General features: G+C 42.3%; 6 protein-coding genes across 8 annotated transcripts in view; 5 read left to right on the top strand and 1 right to left on the bottom strand.

The window, feature by feature from the left end:
• Window positions 1-111: 111 nt before the first annotated feature.
• On the bottom strand, window positions 112-7083 carry LOC131119929 (uncharacterized). 2 transcript variants are annotated; one of them, XR_013629269.1, is made up of 3 exons: window positions 6847-7083; window positions 834-5891; window positions 112-769 (listed from the first exon to the last, which is right to left on the bottom strand). XR_013629269.1 is itself a non-coding variant. In XM_058064809.2 (2 exons), the coding sequence occupies exons 1-2, from the start codon at window positions 6974-6976 to the stop codon at window positions 5239-5241; spliced, it is 783 nt and encodes a 260-aa protein (XP_057920792.2). In that variant the 5' UTR covers window positions 6977-7083; the 3' UTR covers window positions 112-5238. The 2 variants fall into 2 exon arrangements, 1 of the variants encoding a protein (XP_057920792.2); XM_058064809.2 differs by having other exon boundaries at window positions 112-5891.
• Window positions 332-2261, top strand: LOC131119926 (chemerin-like receptor 1). The gene has a single exon (XM_078794134.1). It carries the CDS (start codon window positions 588-590, stop codon window positions 1596-1598), a length of 1011 nt encoding a protein of 336 aa, XP_078650260.1. The 5' UTR covers window positions 332-587; the 3' UTR covers window positions 1599-2261.
• rnf185 (ring finger protein 185) lies at window positions 2423-5255 on the top strand. Its single transcript, XM_058064817.2, has 6 exons — window positions 2423-3029; window positions 3324-3342; window positions 3408-3520; window positions 3640-3694; window positions 4131-4248; window positions 4323-5255. Exons 1-6 carry the CDS (start codon window positions 2848-2850, stop codon window positions 4418-4420), a joined length of 585 nt encoding a protein of 194 aa, XP_057920800.1. The 5' UTR covers window positions 2423-2847; the 3' UTR covers window positions 4421-5255.
• LOC131119934 (homeobox protein goosecoid-2) lies at window positions 6698-10859 on the top strand. 2 transcript variants are annotated; one of them, XM_058064819.2, is made up of 4 exons: window positions 6698-6729; window positions 9648-9900; window positions 10088-10335; window positions 10704-10859. In XM_058064819.2, exons 2-4 carry the CDS (start codon window positions 9693-9695, stop codon window positions 10779-10781), a joined length of 534 nt encoding a protein of 177 aa, XP_057920802.2. In that variant the 5' UTR covers window positions 6698-6729; window positions 9648-9692; the 3' UTR covers window positions 10782-10859. The 2 variants fall into 2 exon arrangements, with proteins under 2 accessions (XP_057920802.2, XP_057920801.2); XM_058064818.2 differs by having other exon boundaries at window positions 6704-7173.
• Window positions 10860-11229: 370 nt separating this feature from the next.
• ess2 (ess-2 spliceosome associated protein) lies at window positions 11230-13997 on the top strand. Its single transcript, XM_058064804.2, has 10 exons — window positions 11230-11620; window positions 11811-11979; window positions 12058-12141; window positions 12207-12379; window positions 12470-12587; window positions 12757-12890; window positions 12953-13055; window positions 13139-13248; window positions 13312-13427; window positions 13573-13997. Exons 1-10 carry the CDS (start codon window positions 11474-11476, stop codon window positions 13850-13852), a joined length of 1434 nt encoding a protein of 477 aa, XP_057920787.2. The 5' UTR covers window positions 11230-11473; the 3' UTR covers window positions 13853-13997.
• Window positions 13998-14651: 654 nt separating this feature from the next.
• dgcr2 (DiGeorge syndrome critical region gene 2) overlaps window positions 14652-18145 on the top strand; it is a 9083-nt gene continuing 5589 nt past the window's right edge. The window contains exon 1 of the mRNA XM_058064803.2: window positions 14652-15050. Within this exon, the coding sequence (XP_057920786.2) occupies window positions 14969-15050 (82 nt within the window). The 5' untranslated portion in view covers window positions 14652-14968. The remainder of the gene's footprint in view (window positions 15051-18145) is intronic.

Raw genomic sequence — 18145 nt, 5'->3', positions numbered from 1 at the left:
GTTTCATATCATACGGTAGACTCATCTCATGAGCTAATGAACACAATATTTTTTAGTTTCTTTCTTTTATTTCTTTTTGGAATAAATTAACACAATGGAACAAATAATAGAATTTACGATGTAAATCTGATTGTGTTTACTACACACTACGTAATTGATTAACTAAGTTGAAAACAGGCCACCTGAGACCCTCATCATTTCGCTATGCCGTTATTTTTGTTACAATTCTCACAAAAATATTTTAAAACTCCACAATTGTGCAATTTATAAAATAAATTAATGAATTATGATAAATTACATGAATTACATAAATTCTAAAAACTTCTTCCAAGTTTGGATTTCATAGTGAACGTCTCCAAATTCAGAGTGTCACTTCACTTTGTCAAGAACTGCCCAGGAAGCAAAAAGTGGGAAGTTGCACAGTTACATGGGAGTCAGCACTAAATGCATTTTAAAGTCAGGATTGCTTCTTATCGCACCCAGACCCCAACACTGAGTATTTTTGTTTTGATGAACTGTTCTGATCATGTTTTGTGTGTAATATTCACAAACTTTGTGTGTGTGAATATTCCAGGTAACTGTTCAAGATGAGTGTGGATTATATAGAGTACGAAGATTACACCGCAAACAACGAGACAGAGACAAACTTCACCTCCTTTGGAACACTGCACGTCAGCAGTCCTCAGTCGTCTTTGACTTCTCTTCTGGTGGCTTTCAACATTATCATATGCACCGTCGGCCTGGTGGGAAACTCACTGGTGATCTGGATCTGCGGATGGAAAATGAAAAGAACTGTCATCACTACTTGGTACATCAGCCTGGCCATCTCCAACCTGCTGTTTTGTGTTTTTCTGCCCCTGGAGGTGATCTACATGATGACCTCGCATTGGCCCTTTGGACTGGTGCTGTGTAAGCTCACATCCGCCACTCTGTTTCTCAACATGTACAGCAGCGTGTTTCTCTTGGTTCTGATCAGCGCCGATCGATGCATAGTGGCGTGCTTTCCCGTGTGGTCGCGTAATCACCGCACGGTACAGAGGGCCTCTGTGGTCGTTGTCCTCATGTGGTTCCTTTCGGCGCTCCTCACCTTGCCATCACTGATCTACAGGCGTACCACCCCGTATGGAGCCGCCACACAGTGCGTCACGCGTTACGCAGATGTACCCGTACACAAGGCGGTGGTGCTGACTCGCTTCACCTGCGGGTTCCTTATCCCTTTTGTTGCAATTGTGCTGTGCAGCTCGGTGCTCGGGGCAAAGTTGAGAGGCATGAGCATCAGGTCAACCAAGCCTTACAAGATCATGGCAGCGCTCATCCTGTGTTTTTTTGTGTGCTGGGTTCCCTACAACACATTTGTCCTCCTGGAGGTATACTTTAAGAGCCTCAGCTTGGAGAGTCTTCACACTGGGATGAAGGTAGGGGTGACTCTGGCAGCGGCCAACAGCTTCATATCTCCAATTCTCTACATCTTCATTGGGAATGACTTCAGTCAGATCCTGAGGCACTCGCTGACACAGAGGTTGGAGTCGGTAATGGCGGAAGATTTTCGTACCGGAGGCCTCAGTTACTCGCAGGCTCAGTCGACACAAGCTGTTTGATTGGACACAAAAAAAACACGTCATTCATTGGATGATGTTGTGTTTCATGGTATGACCGTGTTTCAGTTATTTTGAACATGCATACTTGTTACATTGGAATATGTCACTATGATGTTACAATTCACAATTCCAAGAAGCAAATCTTATGAATTCTACTCCATCTTCGTTTAACATCACTTGCTAATATATTTGTATGACAATGTGTTACAATAGACTTCAGGTTTGTAAATCAATATAAGTACTAATTGTTTACAATATTTCTCATTCTGACAAAAATTTCACATGGGCACTAGGCTTGGGGTGATAATAAATGAATGAATTAATACCACAATAAATTAACTTGATAATTCTGCTGGCCTCTATATATTGCCATGTTCATCCATGTCTGTTTTCTTCGTCTCTCGCCTCTAAACAAGCAGAAAGAGAGTTCACAAGGTTTCAGCACCTTGCGTGTGGGATGGGCTGGTCAAACCTGTTCGAAAACTGCCCACCTCACATCCCCCTTCAGTTTCTTTGAGCTACTGAAGACAAACCTCAATTTAAATACTACCGACCATTTTCTCTATTGCCACAAATTTGCAAAATAATTAACAAGCTATTGAACAACAGGTTAGACAATTTTATAAATAAAAATCAATTACTCACAGACAGCCCATATATCTAATATGATAGCACTAATCAAAATCACCAACACTACAGACCACAGTGCGCAGCCGCAGTATTTCCGGTTCAAACAAAAAGCATCTGATTCTATTAATCACAATCTCTTAATCAACAACTCATCCTACCACTGGGGGCGGTGTGACGTCTGTGTCTGTTATTGCCATTCATCCGAATAAGAAGATTAAAGCCAACTCTCCAGCTGTGTGACGAAACCTGCTCCTCCAGCAGCGGTACTTCCTCAGCTTGCCACAACAAGCTCAGACTTTTGGTCAAGGACGACAACAAACGGATAGCAATCTAAAAGGCGTCTTTTGAATGCTTTTCGCGTTTTAACATTATTAGAACATCAGCCGTGTCAGCTCTGAGCCTTGCTAGCCTTGCTAGCGTTAGCTTCACAACAGGAAGCTACCTAACACTTCTTAGGTGTTGATTTTGCTTCTTTTTCCTCAAGCCAACTTGTGACAAAGTCATCTTTTTGGGTTTGAATAAACTCAATTCTGCCGGTGGCCGCCTGTGTGGGTTTTGAAGAAATTGGATGTCGCCTTGTATCTACCTTTTAAATTTTGTCGACTGGAGCTATATTTAAATGGCCACCGCGGCACCCACTCCTCCGACGGCTGCCTCCACCGGAGCTACCGAGAACGCTAGTCACGGATCCAGCAGCTCGAACGCGGCCGACGGAGGCAACCAGGACAGCACTTTTGAGTGTAACATTTGTCTGGACACCGCCAAGGATGCTGTGATCAGCCTGTGTGGACACCTCTTCTGGTAGGAACTGTGTTTAATTGTGTTCTGAACTGGCTACACAGACTTGAGCCAAACTTTATTAAAAAAAAAACATTACAAAGATTTGCCTTGAATTAGATGGTTACCTATATTAAAAGCTTGTGTCACATTACTAGTGACGTTTCAAACAATCGATTCCTTTTTCAGTATACCTTACATAAACAAATGTAAATATGTATTGCAATGTCAACTAAAATACACCATTGAAATAATGAGATAATGTGCCACTAATCAAATGTCTTTTCCCTACCATCTTCATTTCCCTGCCCTCATCAGCTGGCCTTGTTTGCACCAGGTAAGCTCAACATTTTATAGTACTAATCAGTAATATTGTGTATAATACATCTTGTGTATTTCAAGTGGTTAGAGACGCGACCCAGCAGACAAGTGTGTCCAGTTTGCAAAGCCGGCATAAGCAGGGATAAGGTCATCCCCTTATATGGGCGAGGAAGTACGGGTCAGCAGGACCCCAGGTAGGGAAACTTGTCAAGTGTTTCACAATTCCATGTGTCGTTGAATCAGTTTTGTCTTCAAACTGAAATACTGTGGCGTCAAAATGTGTTCTAAAGCTAAATCTTGTCTTTTCTTGTAGAGAAAAAACACCCCCACGACCACAGGGACAAAGGCCTGAGCCAGAAAATCGAGGTGTAAGTAGCACTCCCTCAATGTCTCCGTTACATCCATGTTTCCACACATGACAGAGCAACATGATGAAAGCATTACATGCAATGATGCAGGTGGCCCCCGCAAGCAAATACTGCTTTATTCATTACAGCCAAGATGGCGTCCCATTGGGATCTATTAGTAGGGTGTACACAAGTCCCATAAGTGGTTGCATCACATGACGCGAACAGCGTGTAACTCCTTATGTGAGACATGAACGCACATCTTGTCTCTTTTCTAAATACACAAAAAAATTCTAGCACAAGTCAGGTATTAATAAACGCATCAATTTATATACATGCTACGACTTAGTCTTTTGGTCACCTCCACCAACAACAGCATAGGGAGCGTGTTCTTTGTCAATCATGCACTAATCATGGCAGACACTGTGAGAGCCTTATTTGTTGACGATGTCCACAGGGTTTCCAGGGATTCGGTTTTGGAGACGGAGGTTTTCAGATGTCCTTTGGAATCGGTGCCTTTCCCTTTGGTATTTTTGCCACAGCATTTAACATAAACGATGGCAGACCTCCTCCAGGTATTCACACTTCACTATTTTTTGTTCATTTTTGCTCAATGGCCGTTGTGTAATACAGACTTTTGCCAATACAGCTGCCCCGGGGACACCGCAGCACATGGACGAACAGTTCCTGTCTCGACTCTTCCTCCTAGTGGCAGTGGTTATCATGTTTTGGCTCCTCATAGCATGAACACTCGTAAGGGGTCCCTCAAAAGGATCTCACAGACAATACTGCCCCCCTCAATCTCTTCATAGAAGACACCTGCAATTGAGATTGGTTTTAAATGAAATGGCTTTATGTTAATCTCAGCCATCAAAATGAATACACACACAAGAAATTCCTTGTGTGTTGATGGATGCGTTATGATTTGACAAAGTTGTATTATAATAATATAATAATAATGGTGGAGTGGTCCATCTAGTGAATGTCTAAAATGTACCGGAATCTTGAAACCAAACCTGTTTTATGCAGGGAAAAAAATGGAGTTCAGCCATAAGCCACACATCACTGTTGTAATGAATGAAGAATCTCAACTTTTTCTTGGATCCATTAATATTTACAGCACATACATTAATTTGAAGTGCAGAAAAATTAAACCTATCTGAAGATGCTTTTTTTTTGTTGAGCTTTAATTTGTCAGATTGTACGACTGATCCTGTGTTTACCAGGAAAGAATATATAATTAATATTGTGCAAACATTTCTCCTCAGGCTTATTAAATGGCTACTTTCTGTGCTTTATAAGGCCCTATTTGGCTAATGTTAGATTGTCGTGATATATGGTATCTATTACGTTAGGGTTATGTAAAAACTGGGAAAAGTAGACAATAGAGCTTCTTGGAGATGGACTGGACAAACAGGTCATTAGCATTAAAGCTGCAGACACACAAAATTGCGTGTTCCAAGTAGGGCTTACGAATAGCGCTTTTAGACTCAATTCCAACATCAAGATAAGACAAACTTTCAGCACACGACTGTGGGACGTTTGACAAAAATAAAAGTCCTGGCTCAGTTTCGTGTTTCCGAATGTTTTTTCTCATGACATTCCATCTGTTCTATGTTGAACTCGGCCTCGTACATGACCTGCTGGATCTTCATTTTGGTCTCGCATCTCTTCTGAGGAGCCAGTCTCTTAAGCGCCGGGACGAAGCTCAAAAGGAATAGTTCGTCCTCGTCCTGAGGCCTGCTGGGAAATGACGGGCTGCTTTCTGTCACCACCCATTTAGTCGGGGATGTCGCGCTCGGCGGATGGTCTTTTACCAGCAGTCGTTTACGTGCAATTTTGCCCGTTAGAGGAGTCTGGGGCATGTTGGCCGTTAAGGTGTCAGGAGAGGGGAGCTGCGTGACGAGCCCTGTGAGGGACTTGGTGTCAGCTTGACCTCCGGTGGTTTTTGTGATGGGTGGCGTCTTGGCCTTCTCTGAGGGCATTGTTTCATCTTCCATGCTACCAGAGTCATGCTCGCCATTGTCGTCGTCGTCGCCGCCGCACATATCTGTCACACTCGTCCTCGATCCAGTAAACGGAGCAATGAAGTTCAGGAGTTGTCTGTACTTCCATTTGCTTTGGCCCAGCTCTCCTTGCTTCTTGTTGCGCATCTCCAGGCGGACTTCCTTTAAGTAGCGGTCTCGCAAGTTCTTCCATTTCCTTTTGCACTCGTCCACTAGAAAGGGGAACATTTGCAGAAGGTCACATCTTGAAGCGACAGAAGCAAACCGGAGTGCAGTACTTCCATGCAACCAGCAGAGGTGCTGTTGATTCCCTCTAACCTTTTATTTTAAGGTCCCTCTGGGGCTGCATTCAAACTTGATATCTATTACTATTATTCATTTTAATTTTTAGGGTTATTATAGGGAACATTTTTGACATTTTTCTCATTGTCATACCTTTTTTGCAATTGTAGTTTTCTTAATTGCGTTGTTAGATTATGATACAGGCTGCAAATGGACACCAAGACCACACTTTGGACACTCCTGAATCAGATGTACCATTATAACAATAACGTTGGCCATAACGTTAGGTTAAAAATAATCTCCCATCCAAGGACACACAACACAATTTCATTTTACTGTGCAGTTGTACCTAATGGATTATCCACTAGGTTATATGAAATCAAGTTTCCTATATGATGCATAGATTGAGACTCGATTAACGCCAACTTCTTTCATTTTCTCCTGTCGTGGAGCACATGGCTGACTGCATTAAACGACACACAAACAAGCATTTGAACGCAACACGGTGCTCTACTTCTGTGACGTTGTTCTTCTCCATAGGGACCTATATATGAGAGTCAATGTTGCGGTTCTATAGGACTCTCGAGTCTAAACGAAGCGGCTCAACTGCCACCTCTACGCCGAGAATGTCGTCATCTCACGCCGTAAGCTCTAAGCTAGCGGTATACAGCGGCCTGCGGAGGGCGAGCGGCGGCTGCTACCGCTAGCACGTCGCCGCGCCGCTTCACAGTCGGCGACAGTCGGCTGTAACAACTTTCCAAATGTTTGGTAAATACGTTTCATTTCCACATACCGGTAGACATTCCTTGGTTTATGGCATTAAATCGTTCCCACCCAGCCAACTATAACTGTCAGTAAAAGTTACGAAAATATCTAAATACTTACCCGGGACGCCCACTGAGATGCTGATGTTCCTCCAGGCGTTCGTACGACTTTCCGTGTGGCGGTAGTTAGCCAAAGTGACGTTGTACAGCTCCGGGTAAGTAAACACAGCCAATATTAACTTGTCGTCCATTTTAGTCGTTATGTTGTCGTGCTACAGGTCTTAACATGTGAGCGGACCTCGAAGCGGCAGACTTCTCCCGCCTTTTCCGCCCGCACGTCACTGCTGCCGCCCGCGCGCTGTGTCGCGTTCGTGTTATTTGCAATGACCGACTATAGCCACCAGAGGGCGCAGGACACTGATCACCACCATCTACTATTATGCGACTGGTAATACGTGACGCCCTGAAGTTAACTATATTCTTGTTAATTGTGTTTTTTTCTGTTAATAATATGACTTTATTCTTCTAATACTTCGCATTTATTCTTGTAAAGTTAGACTGTTTTCTTGATCAATCCCTTTTTTTGTTAAAATGGTCCCTGACCTACACTTTGGATTTTTCATTTTTCTACTGTGTACAACACATGCATGAAAAGGGGAGTTCAACATCCCTTAAAGCACTTTTCTTGTTTTCTTGTTTCTGTTTCTGTTTAGGTGCAACAAGGAAAAATCATACTAGACAAAAGACAGCTGCCTCTCCGTCTTTTGCTTGATCAAAAAAAATGTCTTTTAACAACATTTTTTAAAAGTGTCTTTTACCATCCTGATCCCCTATAATGAAATGTGAACAGTTTGAGCTCACGTGAAGGTGCAACAATAGCCGGCTATTGAGTGGCACAATGACTGCAGATAGCTATCTGCCATGCTCCATACAAACTATACTAACACCGCTAAAGCCCTGCAGTGAAATAGGATGAGATGGTGTTTATTGTTATCTCTTCCCAAAAAGCCCTTATAAGAGGAGCTTAAGACAGATTGTGGAAATCCATTAATTCTCTGGTTTGAAGAAGAATAAAGAAAAGGTATAGCCTTGTATGAAATGACAGGATTTGGAATTGATCCTGTAATGCAGTGGTGTCCAAATGTTTTCCATTGAGGGCCGCGTATAGAAAAATGGAAGAATGTGGATTGACACATTAAATTAATACTTCATTAATCAATCCACTGTGGGTGCTAATATGCTAATCTATGAAATAAAACCACCAAATGTCAGCCTTGAGCATTGTAAACCCGGATAAGTTGAATTTACTTCAAAATTTAGAGGAAACTAAAAATTGAAGTAATGAAATGATAGCTTGAGTGAGTACTAATGAAAGACTTTAAGGTACTGAACTTGGTATTTTAAGTACAATGCACTAAAAGCCAAGTTCATTTAACTTAAAATAATTCCCAAACTGGCTGTGCGGTGGTCTAGTGGTTAAGATATGCCTTTATTCGTCCCTCAGTGGGGAAATTTGTTAGCGCACAGACCTCACAGCTAGGAGACCCGAGTTCAATCCCACCCTCTGCCATCTCTGTGTGGAATTTGCATGTTCTCCCCGTGCATGTTCTCCCCGTGCATGTGTGGGTTTTCTCCGGGTACTCTTCCCACATTCCAAAAACATGCTAGGTTAATTGGCCACTCCAAATTGTCCATAGGTATGAATGTGAGTGTGAATGGTTGTTTGTCTATATGTGCCCTGTGATTGGCTGGCCACCAGTCCAGGGTGTACCCCGCCTCTTGCCCGGAGACAGCTGGGAAAGGTTCCAGCACCCCTGTGACCCTCATGAGGATAAGCGGTAGAAAATGATTGATTGATTAATTCCCAAACATAAATTACTTCTCGTCACCAATTTTGTTATAGAGACAGCTGTCATGACAGAAAACAGTCTCAAGAATGTTAGCATACAAAGAAGTCAGTTCATCCAAAACCTTGTTTTTGGATTAACTTCTCTTAGGTACTTTGACCAGATTCTAGATAGAAGTGAGCCCACTTTACTAGAACCAGTGGTCACCGGTTTAGCTTCATAACACACCTCATACGTACAAGAGATCCGTGTTAACGATTGAGAGACATGGTCTCTATATATATACTATATATATCTAGTGTAATGAAATTGTACAGAAGTCTGAAAGATGCATAAACCTCTCCGCAATGCAATCGATAGACCCAAGGATGCAGCGCTTGGACAGACTCCTGTTGCCTGACAACACCTTGCCTTTCTGGCAAAACCAAAATGGTCTAGCTTGCCAAACACCCGGGGGTGTCCAAAGTGTGGCGCATCTGTGGAACGTGGCTCATTGCAGAAATAAAATAAACTAAAACCCAACAACTTGGGAAAAAAATTTAGCCAAAAGGCTTCATGTGACTAGAAAAGTTAAAATGTTGATACTAATAGCTGATATGACAGACTACAAATTGCCTGTAAGAAAATAAATATCACAAATGAATAAAAGGTAGAATGTGTTGCAGGCCAAAACAAGCAACGGCACACAAATGGCCCCCGGGCTGCACTTTCAACACCGCCACAGTAATGGCTTCATTGTCCATCGTACATATTCTACACTTGATTTGTTATAACAGACGAGTGACATTATTAGTCTCTCTTTAAATCCAGCCTCCTAATACCAAGCAATCCCCTTTTCTCTCTCTCTCTAAACCCCCCACACTAACAATAAGGATCCACATCTCATTTTATGCAGCCCAAAATCTGATTTCTCCGGGAGAAAAGGAACGAGGCGAGATTAACCCAATCTGCTGCACAGCCTAACCTCCTCACAAAACTGGCCAGATTAGCCGGGAATTAACTTTCTAGCATTTTATGTGTCCGAGAGGGGATTATACTCCCAACTATTTATTTACCCTCCTCTCACACCTTGCAGGGGTCTCTATGAGGGGGAGACACAGCGATGAGATAGGCTGAGGACATGGACGCTCTCATGAGACTGGAGAGACAAAAGTTTCCCTTCAGCATTGAAGACATCCTGAGAAAATACCCTGACACTTACGAAAATTTTGGAGGCGCTGGAGTCAAAGATGAGACGAGGAGCTCTTCGTGTGTCCATCAGACGTGTTTGTGTTGTTGCTGCTGCTGCTGCTGCTGCTCACGCTGTGGAGACATAGTGCACCATGAAGGTAAGACCTGATTTGTTTATATCACTAAAAAGCATCTGTGACAACCATTTTTGCAGCACTTCCTTAAAAACAGCAGCGTCCCTGACATCAGAGTGTGCTTGTCGTATGGAGAATCTTTGTCAAGCATTTTGCAGAGGACCCCCCCCCAAACTCAGATCATCACATCCCTGCACCTCTGCCCTTCCAGCAGCATCTTGTCGCTATGAATGGACCGGAACAACAGCTCACTCGGACTCGAGCAAGCTAGGAGAGGTTCACATAGAAGACACCGCATCGCCCGTTCAAGCACAGAGGAGAACAAGGCGACACCGCACCATCTTCACGGAGGAGCAGCTGGACGCGCTGGAGGACCTCTTCCTGCAGAATCAGTACCCTGATGTCAACACACGGGAGAAACTAGCACAGCGCACTCACTTGAGAGAGGAAAGGGTTGAGGTAAATTGCGTATTTGTTTTACATTTTTAGTGCTTTGAGTATTGTGGCAAAATGTCTGACATTGTCATGAAAAGGTATATAGTTAGGTCATTTAATTTAGTGTGTAGTATGTGTGTAGTGTGTAGCCAGTACGTTGGTAAAACCTCACTTCCTCTACCTTAAGAGCTGCACTGAACTTTCGGCTGCTGGACTTTTGGCCGAGCGGTCAACTCTATGACGTCTCATCATGAATGTCCTGCATTCGAGTCCAGTTGTGGACTGCGTAAAGCAAGCGGGTTACATGTACTTATAGTGTTCAGAACACAGTAACTGTATTTTATTTTCTATTAGTAAAGAAAACTAAAGCAATGATGTATTTCTTTCTGTAGGTTTGGTTTAAAAACCGAAGAGCCAAGTGGAGGCGCCAGAGAAGACTCTCATTTAATGTGGGAAATGTACAAAATTAAATTTGTATGCATCCTGTGTAGTGAAATCATTTTAAATGTTTAGTACCATTCAAAGTGTTTGATTGTATGGGTGAGTCAAATTAAGGTTGTTAATTGTTACATGTCAAATCATAATATGTTTTGTACAACCTGTCAGGAACATGTGTTCTTGTGTGAACTACTAAAGAGGAATATCATGTTTTCATGTATTATTGTAAAATCATTAGATGGTACCGTATATAAAAGTGCTGTGAAGCATTCAAAGGCATCATACATCAATGCAATAATACCAATATTTCACCACTGTGTCTAAACCCAAACCCTACATTAATCTCAGCCTACAGAAAGTAACAAGTGAAATTATTTAATTTGCAAATTTCGCTGTACATTACAAAGGCCAATGCACATAAATTAAAACAGTTCCATTATTGGCCTGTGGAGGGCGGTCACGTGCCATTCGTGTGTATTTCTCAAGAAGAATAAGAAGACGTGGCGTAATCGACCCCTTGCGTTGTGTTTACTGTTCTAATCTGAGCTGCTTGTTGAGGACTCCAAATGGTGACGTCCGCTTTCTACATTTAGCCAAAACGGATACAAAAAACACTCAAATGACATTTTGAGTGTACTTTTGTAAGATTACATTTGTGTTTCCACTGAGTCAAAGACATAGACAGTTCGACGTTAGCCGTTAGCTTAAGCAGCTTTGGGCCACAATGGACGGCAGCGCCAGTGTGAGGAAAGCCCTGTCTGGGACCCTCGTCCCCGCAGCCGTCACCACCGTCGCCCTGAGACAAGAGCCTAAAGAGACGGACGCTGAGAAGCCCAAGAGAAAGGTTCTCATCGAAGAGGATTACATTGAGGTACCGTAACATCAGAACTGTGGTACTTAAAGGCGACCAAAGGGGTGGTGCTAATACCGGGGAAGCTATCGACATTGTAATAAGTGTTTACTTCCGTAGCACTAGCTTAGGGTGAAACGTACGTGTTTTGAGTTATATTCGATATTATAACTCGTTTTTAATGCTTATATACTTGCCATTTTGTTAATAGAGCTTGGAGAAGATCATCCAGAGGGATTTCTTCCCAGATGTAACAAAACTGCAGGCCCAGAAAGACTATCTTGATGCGGAGGAAACTGGAGACCTGGAGAGGATGAGAGAGATATCCATCAGATATGGAAATTCTTTGTCAAAAAACACACCACGCTCCGCTGCACCCTGTGCGTAATGTTACGTTATACGTGATTTATGTAATACTACATCTTATCCTATATTGATCTTTGGTTTTGGTGCATTAGACGTGACCCCAGCTAGCTTTGAGACACCGGTGGGCCGCACAGGATCTCCATCCATCTCTCAGACCAGTAGAGGTGTTGATAGTGGTGAGTCACTCATTTTATATACATATGCAGTCTTATTCTTATTCTTCTGTCTGTGTTGTGATCAGAAAGCTGTACAGGTGAGAAGAGAGAAGAAAATGAGCTGCCCTCTCTGGATCGCTTCCTTGCCAAAAATACCAGCGAGGATAATGCGTCATTTGAACAGATAATGGTCCTGGCGGAAGATAAGGAGAAGATGAAGCATTCTTGGTTGTATGAGGCTGAAGCTGAATTTCAAGAGGTAAAATAATAAATAATAATCATTTAACTGTGTTTATCATCATTTTTTCTGTAATAAAATGACTATTTTCTGATGTTTTTCTCCTCCCAGCGTCATGAGCAGAACCTGGCCTTACCACCGACAGAGAAGGCCGCTCTTGAGTGTGTCAAAGCCGGGCTCGAGACTTGGGAATATACAGCAAAGAACGCCTTGATGTATTATCCAGAAGGTAGGAGGATGGCAATGAGCTTGATAAATTAAACATTATAGCGGTTCCTCATTTGTAATTCGTTCCAATTATTATTATTATTATCCATTAAGTTTCCAATGCATTGATCATTTTTATTTGTGATGATGACCTTTTTATTTAAAAAAATCTCTTTTCTATGCAAAATTAGGTGTAAAAGATGACGACGCCCTCTTTAAGAAACCACGAGAGGTGGTTCACAAGAACACACGTTTTAACGGAGATCCATTCAGCAAAGCTCTGAATAAAAGCCAGATTCAGCAAGCGGCAGCACTCAATGCTCAGGTAAGCTATGAGAAAATGCTCATTGTTGTTTTAAGAAAGTTACAAGGCGTGTGTGCGGGCAGTTCAAGCAGGGTAAAGTTGGTCCAGACGGGAAAGAGCTGATCCCACACGACTCTCCTACAGTGAATGGATACGGCTTTGAAAGAACACCCTCCCCTGCACCTGGTGAGTCTCCTAATCTACTGCAGTTTTTGCGACACTTTAAAAAAGACTATTTCATAACGCTGTCAACTTTTTGTCCTTTTTAGGCGTAGCCGAGTCACCTCTGATGACTTGGGGTGAAATTGAGAGCACGCCGTTTCGCTTGGACGGGTCCGACACCCCGTATGTGGAAAGGAACCACGGTCCATCATTTAAGGTATAAACTTCCGGAATGTAAGCATTGAAAATAGAGATTTATATTGTTATGTTTTTTTTTAAGATTCCAGAACCAGGGAGAAGAGAGCGACTGGGTTTAAAGATGGCAAACGAAGCGGCGGCCAAAAATCGTGCCAAAAAGCAGGAGGCGTTGCGAAAGGTCACAGAGAACCTGGCCAGGTAAACACATTGAATCTTCTGAATCCATGATTCAGATTACAAATTTCCCCACTGAGGGACGAATAAAGGCATATCTTCAGTGTATAAATGGTCGTACGTAAGTAGTGAACACATTTTAACAGCATTTTGACCTCTTGTATTACAGTCTAACACCGAAGGGTCTGAGTCCAGCGCTCACCCCTGCCCTGCAGAGGCTGGTCAACCGGACATCCAGCAAGTACACAGACAAAGCCCTAAGAGCCAGCTACACGCCGTCGCCCTCGCACAGAATTGCTGGCTGCAAGTCGCCGTTCGGCGGCCCGGCCACTCCCTCTGGGACACCCACGCCAGACAAAGCCAAGACACCGAGCACACAGGACCTTTCATCACTCACGGACAATCTGTTGCAGCTTCCAAAGAGACGGAAAGCGTCAGACTTTTTCTAAAATGACACATTTTCTACGCTTGGACTATTAAAAAAAAAAAAACATAATTTTGACATTTTTGGGGATGCGTTTTAGTGGAGGGAGGTTCATTACTTTGCAGCAAGAGTGGAAGTCGTCTATTTATTTGTTTCATTTTTTTTTTTTACCAGCAAGGTTATGATTATGTCTGAGACTCACCCATACAACATTACATAGTGATATTTACTCTGTCAGGAGAAATACAGTACCTACACATTTTTCTCGTATGTAAATGTTTATTTGTGCCAAATGTCTTTTTTTTTGACAAAATGTAACAGATGTCTCAAGAAAATATACATTCTATTTTTAAAAATTGCCTTCTCCAAAGACAATTTCATTTTTTGATGAAAAAAAACAAAATGTTGCTTAATGTACACATGTTGCTCAGAAACAATATGCTATATATCTGCTGTATAAAGGTGATAGAAATGCTAGAATTATGTTTGATCCTCAACCGGCAGTACTGGTGCCACTTGTGGTACGTGGGAACACCTAAGATTACATTAAATAATCATACAAATTAAGCAAAGATTTACTGAAATTTAACTTTGCATAATTTATCGTTAACTCTACTCAAACCACATTTACTATTGTTCATACAATAATCAGTTTTATTGCTAAAGTTTCGTTTTTACAAGTCACTACTGAGGTGAGGTGGGATATTTTGTGCCACCGCTCCCCTGCCGGCGTGCAGTAATACAATTTTTGGATGTATTTCCGGCATGCTAATCTCCATGTGTGTCAAATGTGAACGTAATCGGCTAAACTCCGCCCGGACCGACTGCCACTTGGTGTGTTGGGTGTTCGGGATTGTTGTGATGGGAGGAGGCGGCCATCTTGGATGAGGACTGGAGGACGGCGATTTGTAACAGTCGAGCTAACGTTAGCTTCCTCCGACTGAGCGCCCGTAATCTCTCGCTCCCTCCTGATACTATGCCCTTTAAACATTATATACCATCGCTGGCCTTTATTTGAGTGGGTAAAATGGGGGGAAACCGGCGTTTAACTGGATAGATCGTGAGAGGTCGACGACCGCGCAGCTCCACTGTTATATGGTTTACATTTCTGGATAAAGGAGTGACTATGAATGGAGGATAAATGTTGCCAAAGGCTGACAGCAGCAGTTTCGTCCTCTTCTCTCTGCTCTTTGGCCTCACATTAGCGGACCCACCACGGCCAGGTAAACGCATTAGTATTGTGTTTTCATTACCCCATTTTGCTTTGCATGGTTAGTAGACGAAGCCGAAACGCTGTAGTTTAAGGCGGAGAGGCCTACACCGACCAGGGGCTCGAGTGTTTTTCTATCCGCTGCTGTTCGTCCGCGTGCGGCGTTGCAGTGTTGCCTCTGGAGCGGTTAATAGTTTAACAAACATCCAGTGTGCATATCATGAACGGTCAGGTTTAATATTTTCTGTAAAAATCACCACTTGTTTCATCTTTAGCTACCCTTTTTCTTACAATGAATATGTGGAAAAGCAAATTGTTAAGTAACAATGTAAAGTCTATTCAACAGGCCAGGTATGCCCTTATTCTCCAGCTTTTTTTTTTTACCTAACTCAAGTTTGCATTTAAGATTAATTTTCCTGTATCTACTTTGGCTTATCATTCAGCCTCAATATTCAACCCACAAAACGTTATAAATTATATATACTATGTAAATACAGTAATATTGATCAATATTGATCACGTACATCATCATCATCTGCACAACCTTATGAGAAGATTGCATGGGTGTTAGAAGTCCTACTGAGAGCTGTTTCTAATAACTTGCTTAGCTACTACACAAGCGGAGCACAATATTAGAAGCACCCCACTGTGAGATACATTGCAGTACTACACTGCTTAATGTTTAATGTACTTTACCTCATGTTTGCTACTGTATACCAGTGTGGTTACAATCCAAACACAAAGTGCTTGTAGGGCACAACAAATCTGAACTGCTGTGCGTGTTGTTTGTTTTAAAACTGGTCTTGTGATATTTACAGTTGAGTGGATACGATCAGATTATGGTTGAACACATGCATTGTCCTCAAATGTGTGACCTCCAGACCAGATTAATGAACACATGTGGCGAATGCCCTTTTCTGCATCAACATAAGGGCAATCAACCAAAGTGACCTCTGATTGCTTATAATTGATGAGTTTTAGCTTCTTCTCATGATACGCCAACGCACATCAGATGGACTGTGGTTTGCAAATATTCAACCAAAAAAACCTGAGATGGACTGGTGACTATTTTCTGCAAACCCCAGATGTTTGATTGTTAAAGAGTCGTGTATCCACTACAAAGGTGGTGCTAGATATTGCCAGAGGGCAAATATATCCTTGTTAGACTTTACAGAGAACATTTGGAACGGCTAAGACACAACCCCCCCTTCCAGATAGATTACCGTATTAGTGCCACTCGAGTAGAGGTATTTCTTGGGGAAGTGGTTTCCATGCCAGAGTGTTTTCTTGGTGTTTCCGGGCCCAGGGTTTTCCAATTCAACACAATTCAGTTTGGAATAACAAACCTTGACATGGAGGATCAGTGTTTTACATACTGCTACCAATAGATTTGGCGCTAACTGCATTATAAGAACCGCATTATAAAACCGTTACTGTCTATGACTGTAGCGTCGTTCCAATTCTGTACCCTAGATGGCCTCATGACGCTGCTTCTTAACACATTTCGTGCAACAGGGAATAAGAAGACGAAGCAGGAGGGCTTAGTATTTCCAATTTAGCAATTTTGGTCTCGCAGTAAGGTGTGTAGGAAAACAAAGTATCCGAAGAAAGTTCATTTGTATCTCTAAACATAGTTTTTGTTTTGCTCACCTTTTGTCTTTGTGTCCATTCACATTATATGCACATACGTCATGACCAATTAACGATGATGTCATCAAGTTCCTCGTTGCCATAGATAGATTGCTGCCCAGGGGGAAAGGGGGTTGGACAATGAGGCTTGATGGCGTTTGCTACAGCATCACAGCAGTGAAACCTGCAAAGAAGAGGAGCCACATTGGATGACTTCTGCATGAGATGAGATGATGCAGCAAAAGTTTACAGCATTAATCCTCATGTTTGATGACCACATTCGATACAATAATCTTACTTAATCCAAATTGCAGCTGTAGGTTCTTTTTTTTAAAAAAAAAAGCATGCCAAAGCTATGTTACTGTCACTCCCTTGTTGTATTTTCCTGTGTTATGTAAGAGATGCAGAGACTCACTTCTCCCATCCTGTGGCACCAAGTGTTTACTCGTCTGAACACTTGACGCCACAAAATGCAAAGCCTGTAGGGAAAAAATTGCAATCTCTGTGAGAGATTAATGTAGCTCAGCGTGCAATATTTTTAGCTTGTTGGCAAAATGCATTCTATGTCATTCTATGTCAATGTCATTCTATGGCGTGTTCTGTAGTGGTCCTTCTTAAATGAGTGCATTCAATAAATTAGCACACTCAATTGCGTTAAAGATGATGGAGGACTATAATTTCACAGGTTTAGAATGGCGTAATGCAGGTAGCTTTAACAAGATTAACTTAACATCTGAAAAAGCTTTCAAGCGCTAACATTGACTTGCTTGATGGTCCCAAATGTTCTCTATTACATCGTGATTCACACTGTCCAAGTAATGGGCTCAGTCCCCTGGCAGACTGCGGGCGTGTCTGTAATGCGCCTCAATCCACTTAGCGTTAGCGTTACCACACCCTTCAAAGCACATTTTGGCACCACAGAGGTGTTCTTGCATAAAGTGTTCCATCTAACAGTTCTAAAAAAGATGACTTGTGGGTATGACTTGTTTTCAAACAGGAAACTGGGAATGTAACAGGACCAGCCTGCGCGTTGGTGTGTGTCATACAAAGTGAGAGCTTCTTGAATCATGTTTTGGTGACCCGATTTCTCTCGCCGAACAAGTTGGGCGATGTGGATGTGAACACACAATATGACTGAGCCAAGGAAAAGAAGCATCATTATGTTTTTTTTTTTTCCCAGTAGAACCTGAGGTGCAAAATATTCTTGCACACATTTGTTGTGATGCAATCAGATTAGTTGGTCTGGTGTTGTGCTTTTGAAAGGGATGGGTGGGACGAGTGGGTGGTCCCGCTTCATTCTAGGTGAACCACCTGTGTTTTGGCCAACTGTTGATGCAATGTATCCTGAGGCATGGTTTTCTTTCAGGGGGGTTGTTTTAACTAAAGTGAATGGACTGACGTTCCCCAGGCTGGTGGTGAAGTTAGCTTGTTAGTGGTATAATCTTCATATTGGTCTGTAAGAGGTTTAAGCACAGAGCT

This window comes from Doryrhamphus excisus, linkage group LG10 (assembly GCF_037039965.1).
Source record: "Doryrhamphus excisus strain RoL-2023G ecotype Guam linkage group LG10, RoL_Dexc_Guam_v1.1, whole genome shotgun sequence".
Classification (NCBI taxonomy): domain Eukaryota; kingdom Metazoa; phylum Chordata; class Actinopteri; order Syngnathiformes; family Syngnathidae; genus Doryrhamphus; species Doryrhamphus excisus.
Note: the sequence above shows the minus strand (reverse complement) of the source record. Positions and strands in the feature narration are given on the sequence as shown.

Bases quoted from the DNA above. Each gene is read 5' to 3' on its own strand.
- ess2 (XM_058064804.2), top strand. From the start codon at position 11,474: ATGGACGGCAGCGCCAGTGTGAGGAAAGCCCTGTCTGGGACCCTCGTC. The intron at 12,142-12,206 runs GTGAGTCACTCA...TGTTGTGATCAG, and splicing joins CAGTAGAGGTGTTGATAGTG to AAAGCTGTACAGGTGAGAAG. The intron at 12,891-12,952 runs GTAAGCTATGAG...GTGTGCGGGCAG, and splicing joins CGGCAGCACTCAATGCTCAG to TTCAAGCAGGGTAAAGTTGG.
- LOC131119926 (XM_078794134.1), top strand. From the start codon at position 588: ATGAGTGTGGATTATATAGAGTACGAAGATTACACCGCAAACAACGAG.
- LOC131119934 (XM_058064819.2), top strand. From the start codon at position 9,693: ATGGACGCTCTCATGAGACTGGAGAGACAAAAGTTTCCCTTCAGCATT. The intron at 9,901-10,087 runs GTAAGACCTGAT...CTGCCCTTCCAG, and splicing joins AGACATAGTGCACCATGAAG to CAGCATCTTGTCGCTATGAA. The intron at 10,336-10,703 runs GTAAATTGCGTA...TTCTTTCTGTAG, and splicing joins TGAGAGAGGAAAGGGTTGAG to GTTTGGTTTAAAAACCGAAG.
- LOC131119929 (XM_058064809.2), bottom strand. From the start codon at position 6,976: ATGGACGACAAGTTAATATTGGCTGTGTTTACTTACCCGGAGCTGTAC. The intron at 5,892-6,846 runs GTAAGTATTTAG...TCCCCTTTCTAG, and splicing joins CATCTCAGTGGGCGTCCCGG to TGGACGAGTGCAAAAGGAAA.
- rnf185 (XM_058064817.2), top strand. From the start codon at position 2,848: ATGGCCACCGCGGCACCCACTCCTCCGACGGCTGCCTCCACCGGAGCT. The intron at 3,521-3,639 runs GTAGGGAAACTT...CTTTTCTTGTAG, and splicing joins ACGGGTCAGCAGGACCCCAG to AGAAAAAACACCCCCACGAC. The intron at 3,695-4,130 runs GTAAGTAGCACT...CGATGTCCACAG, and splicing joins CTGAGCCAGAAAATCGAGGT to GGTTTCCAGGGATTCGGTTT.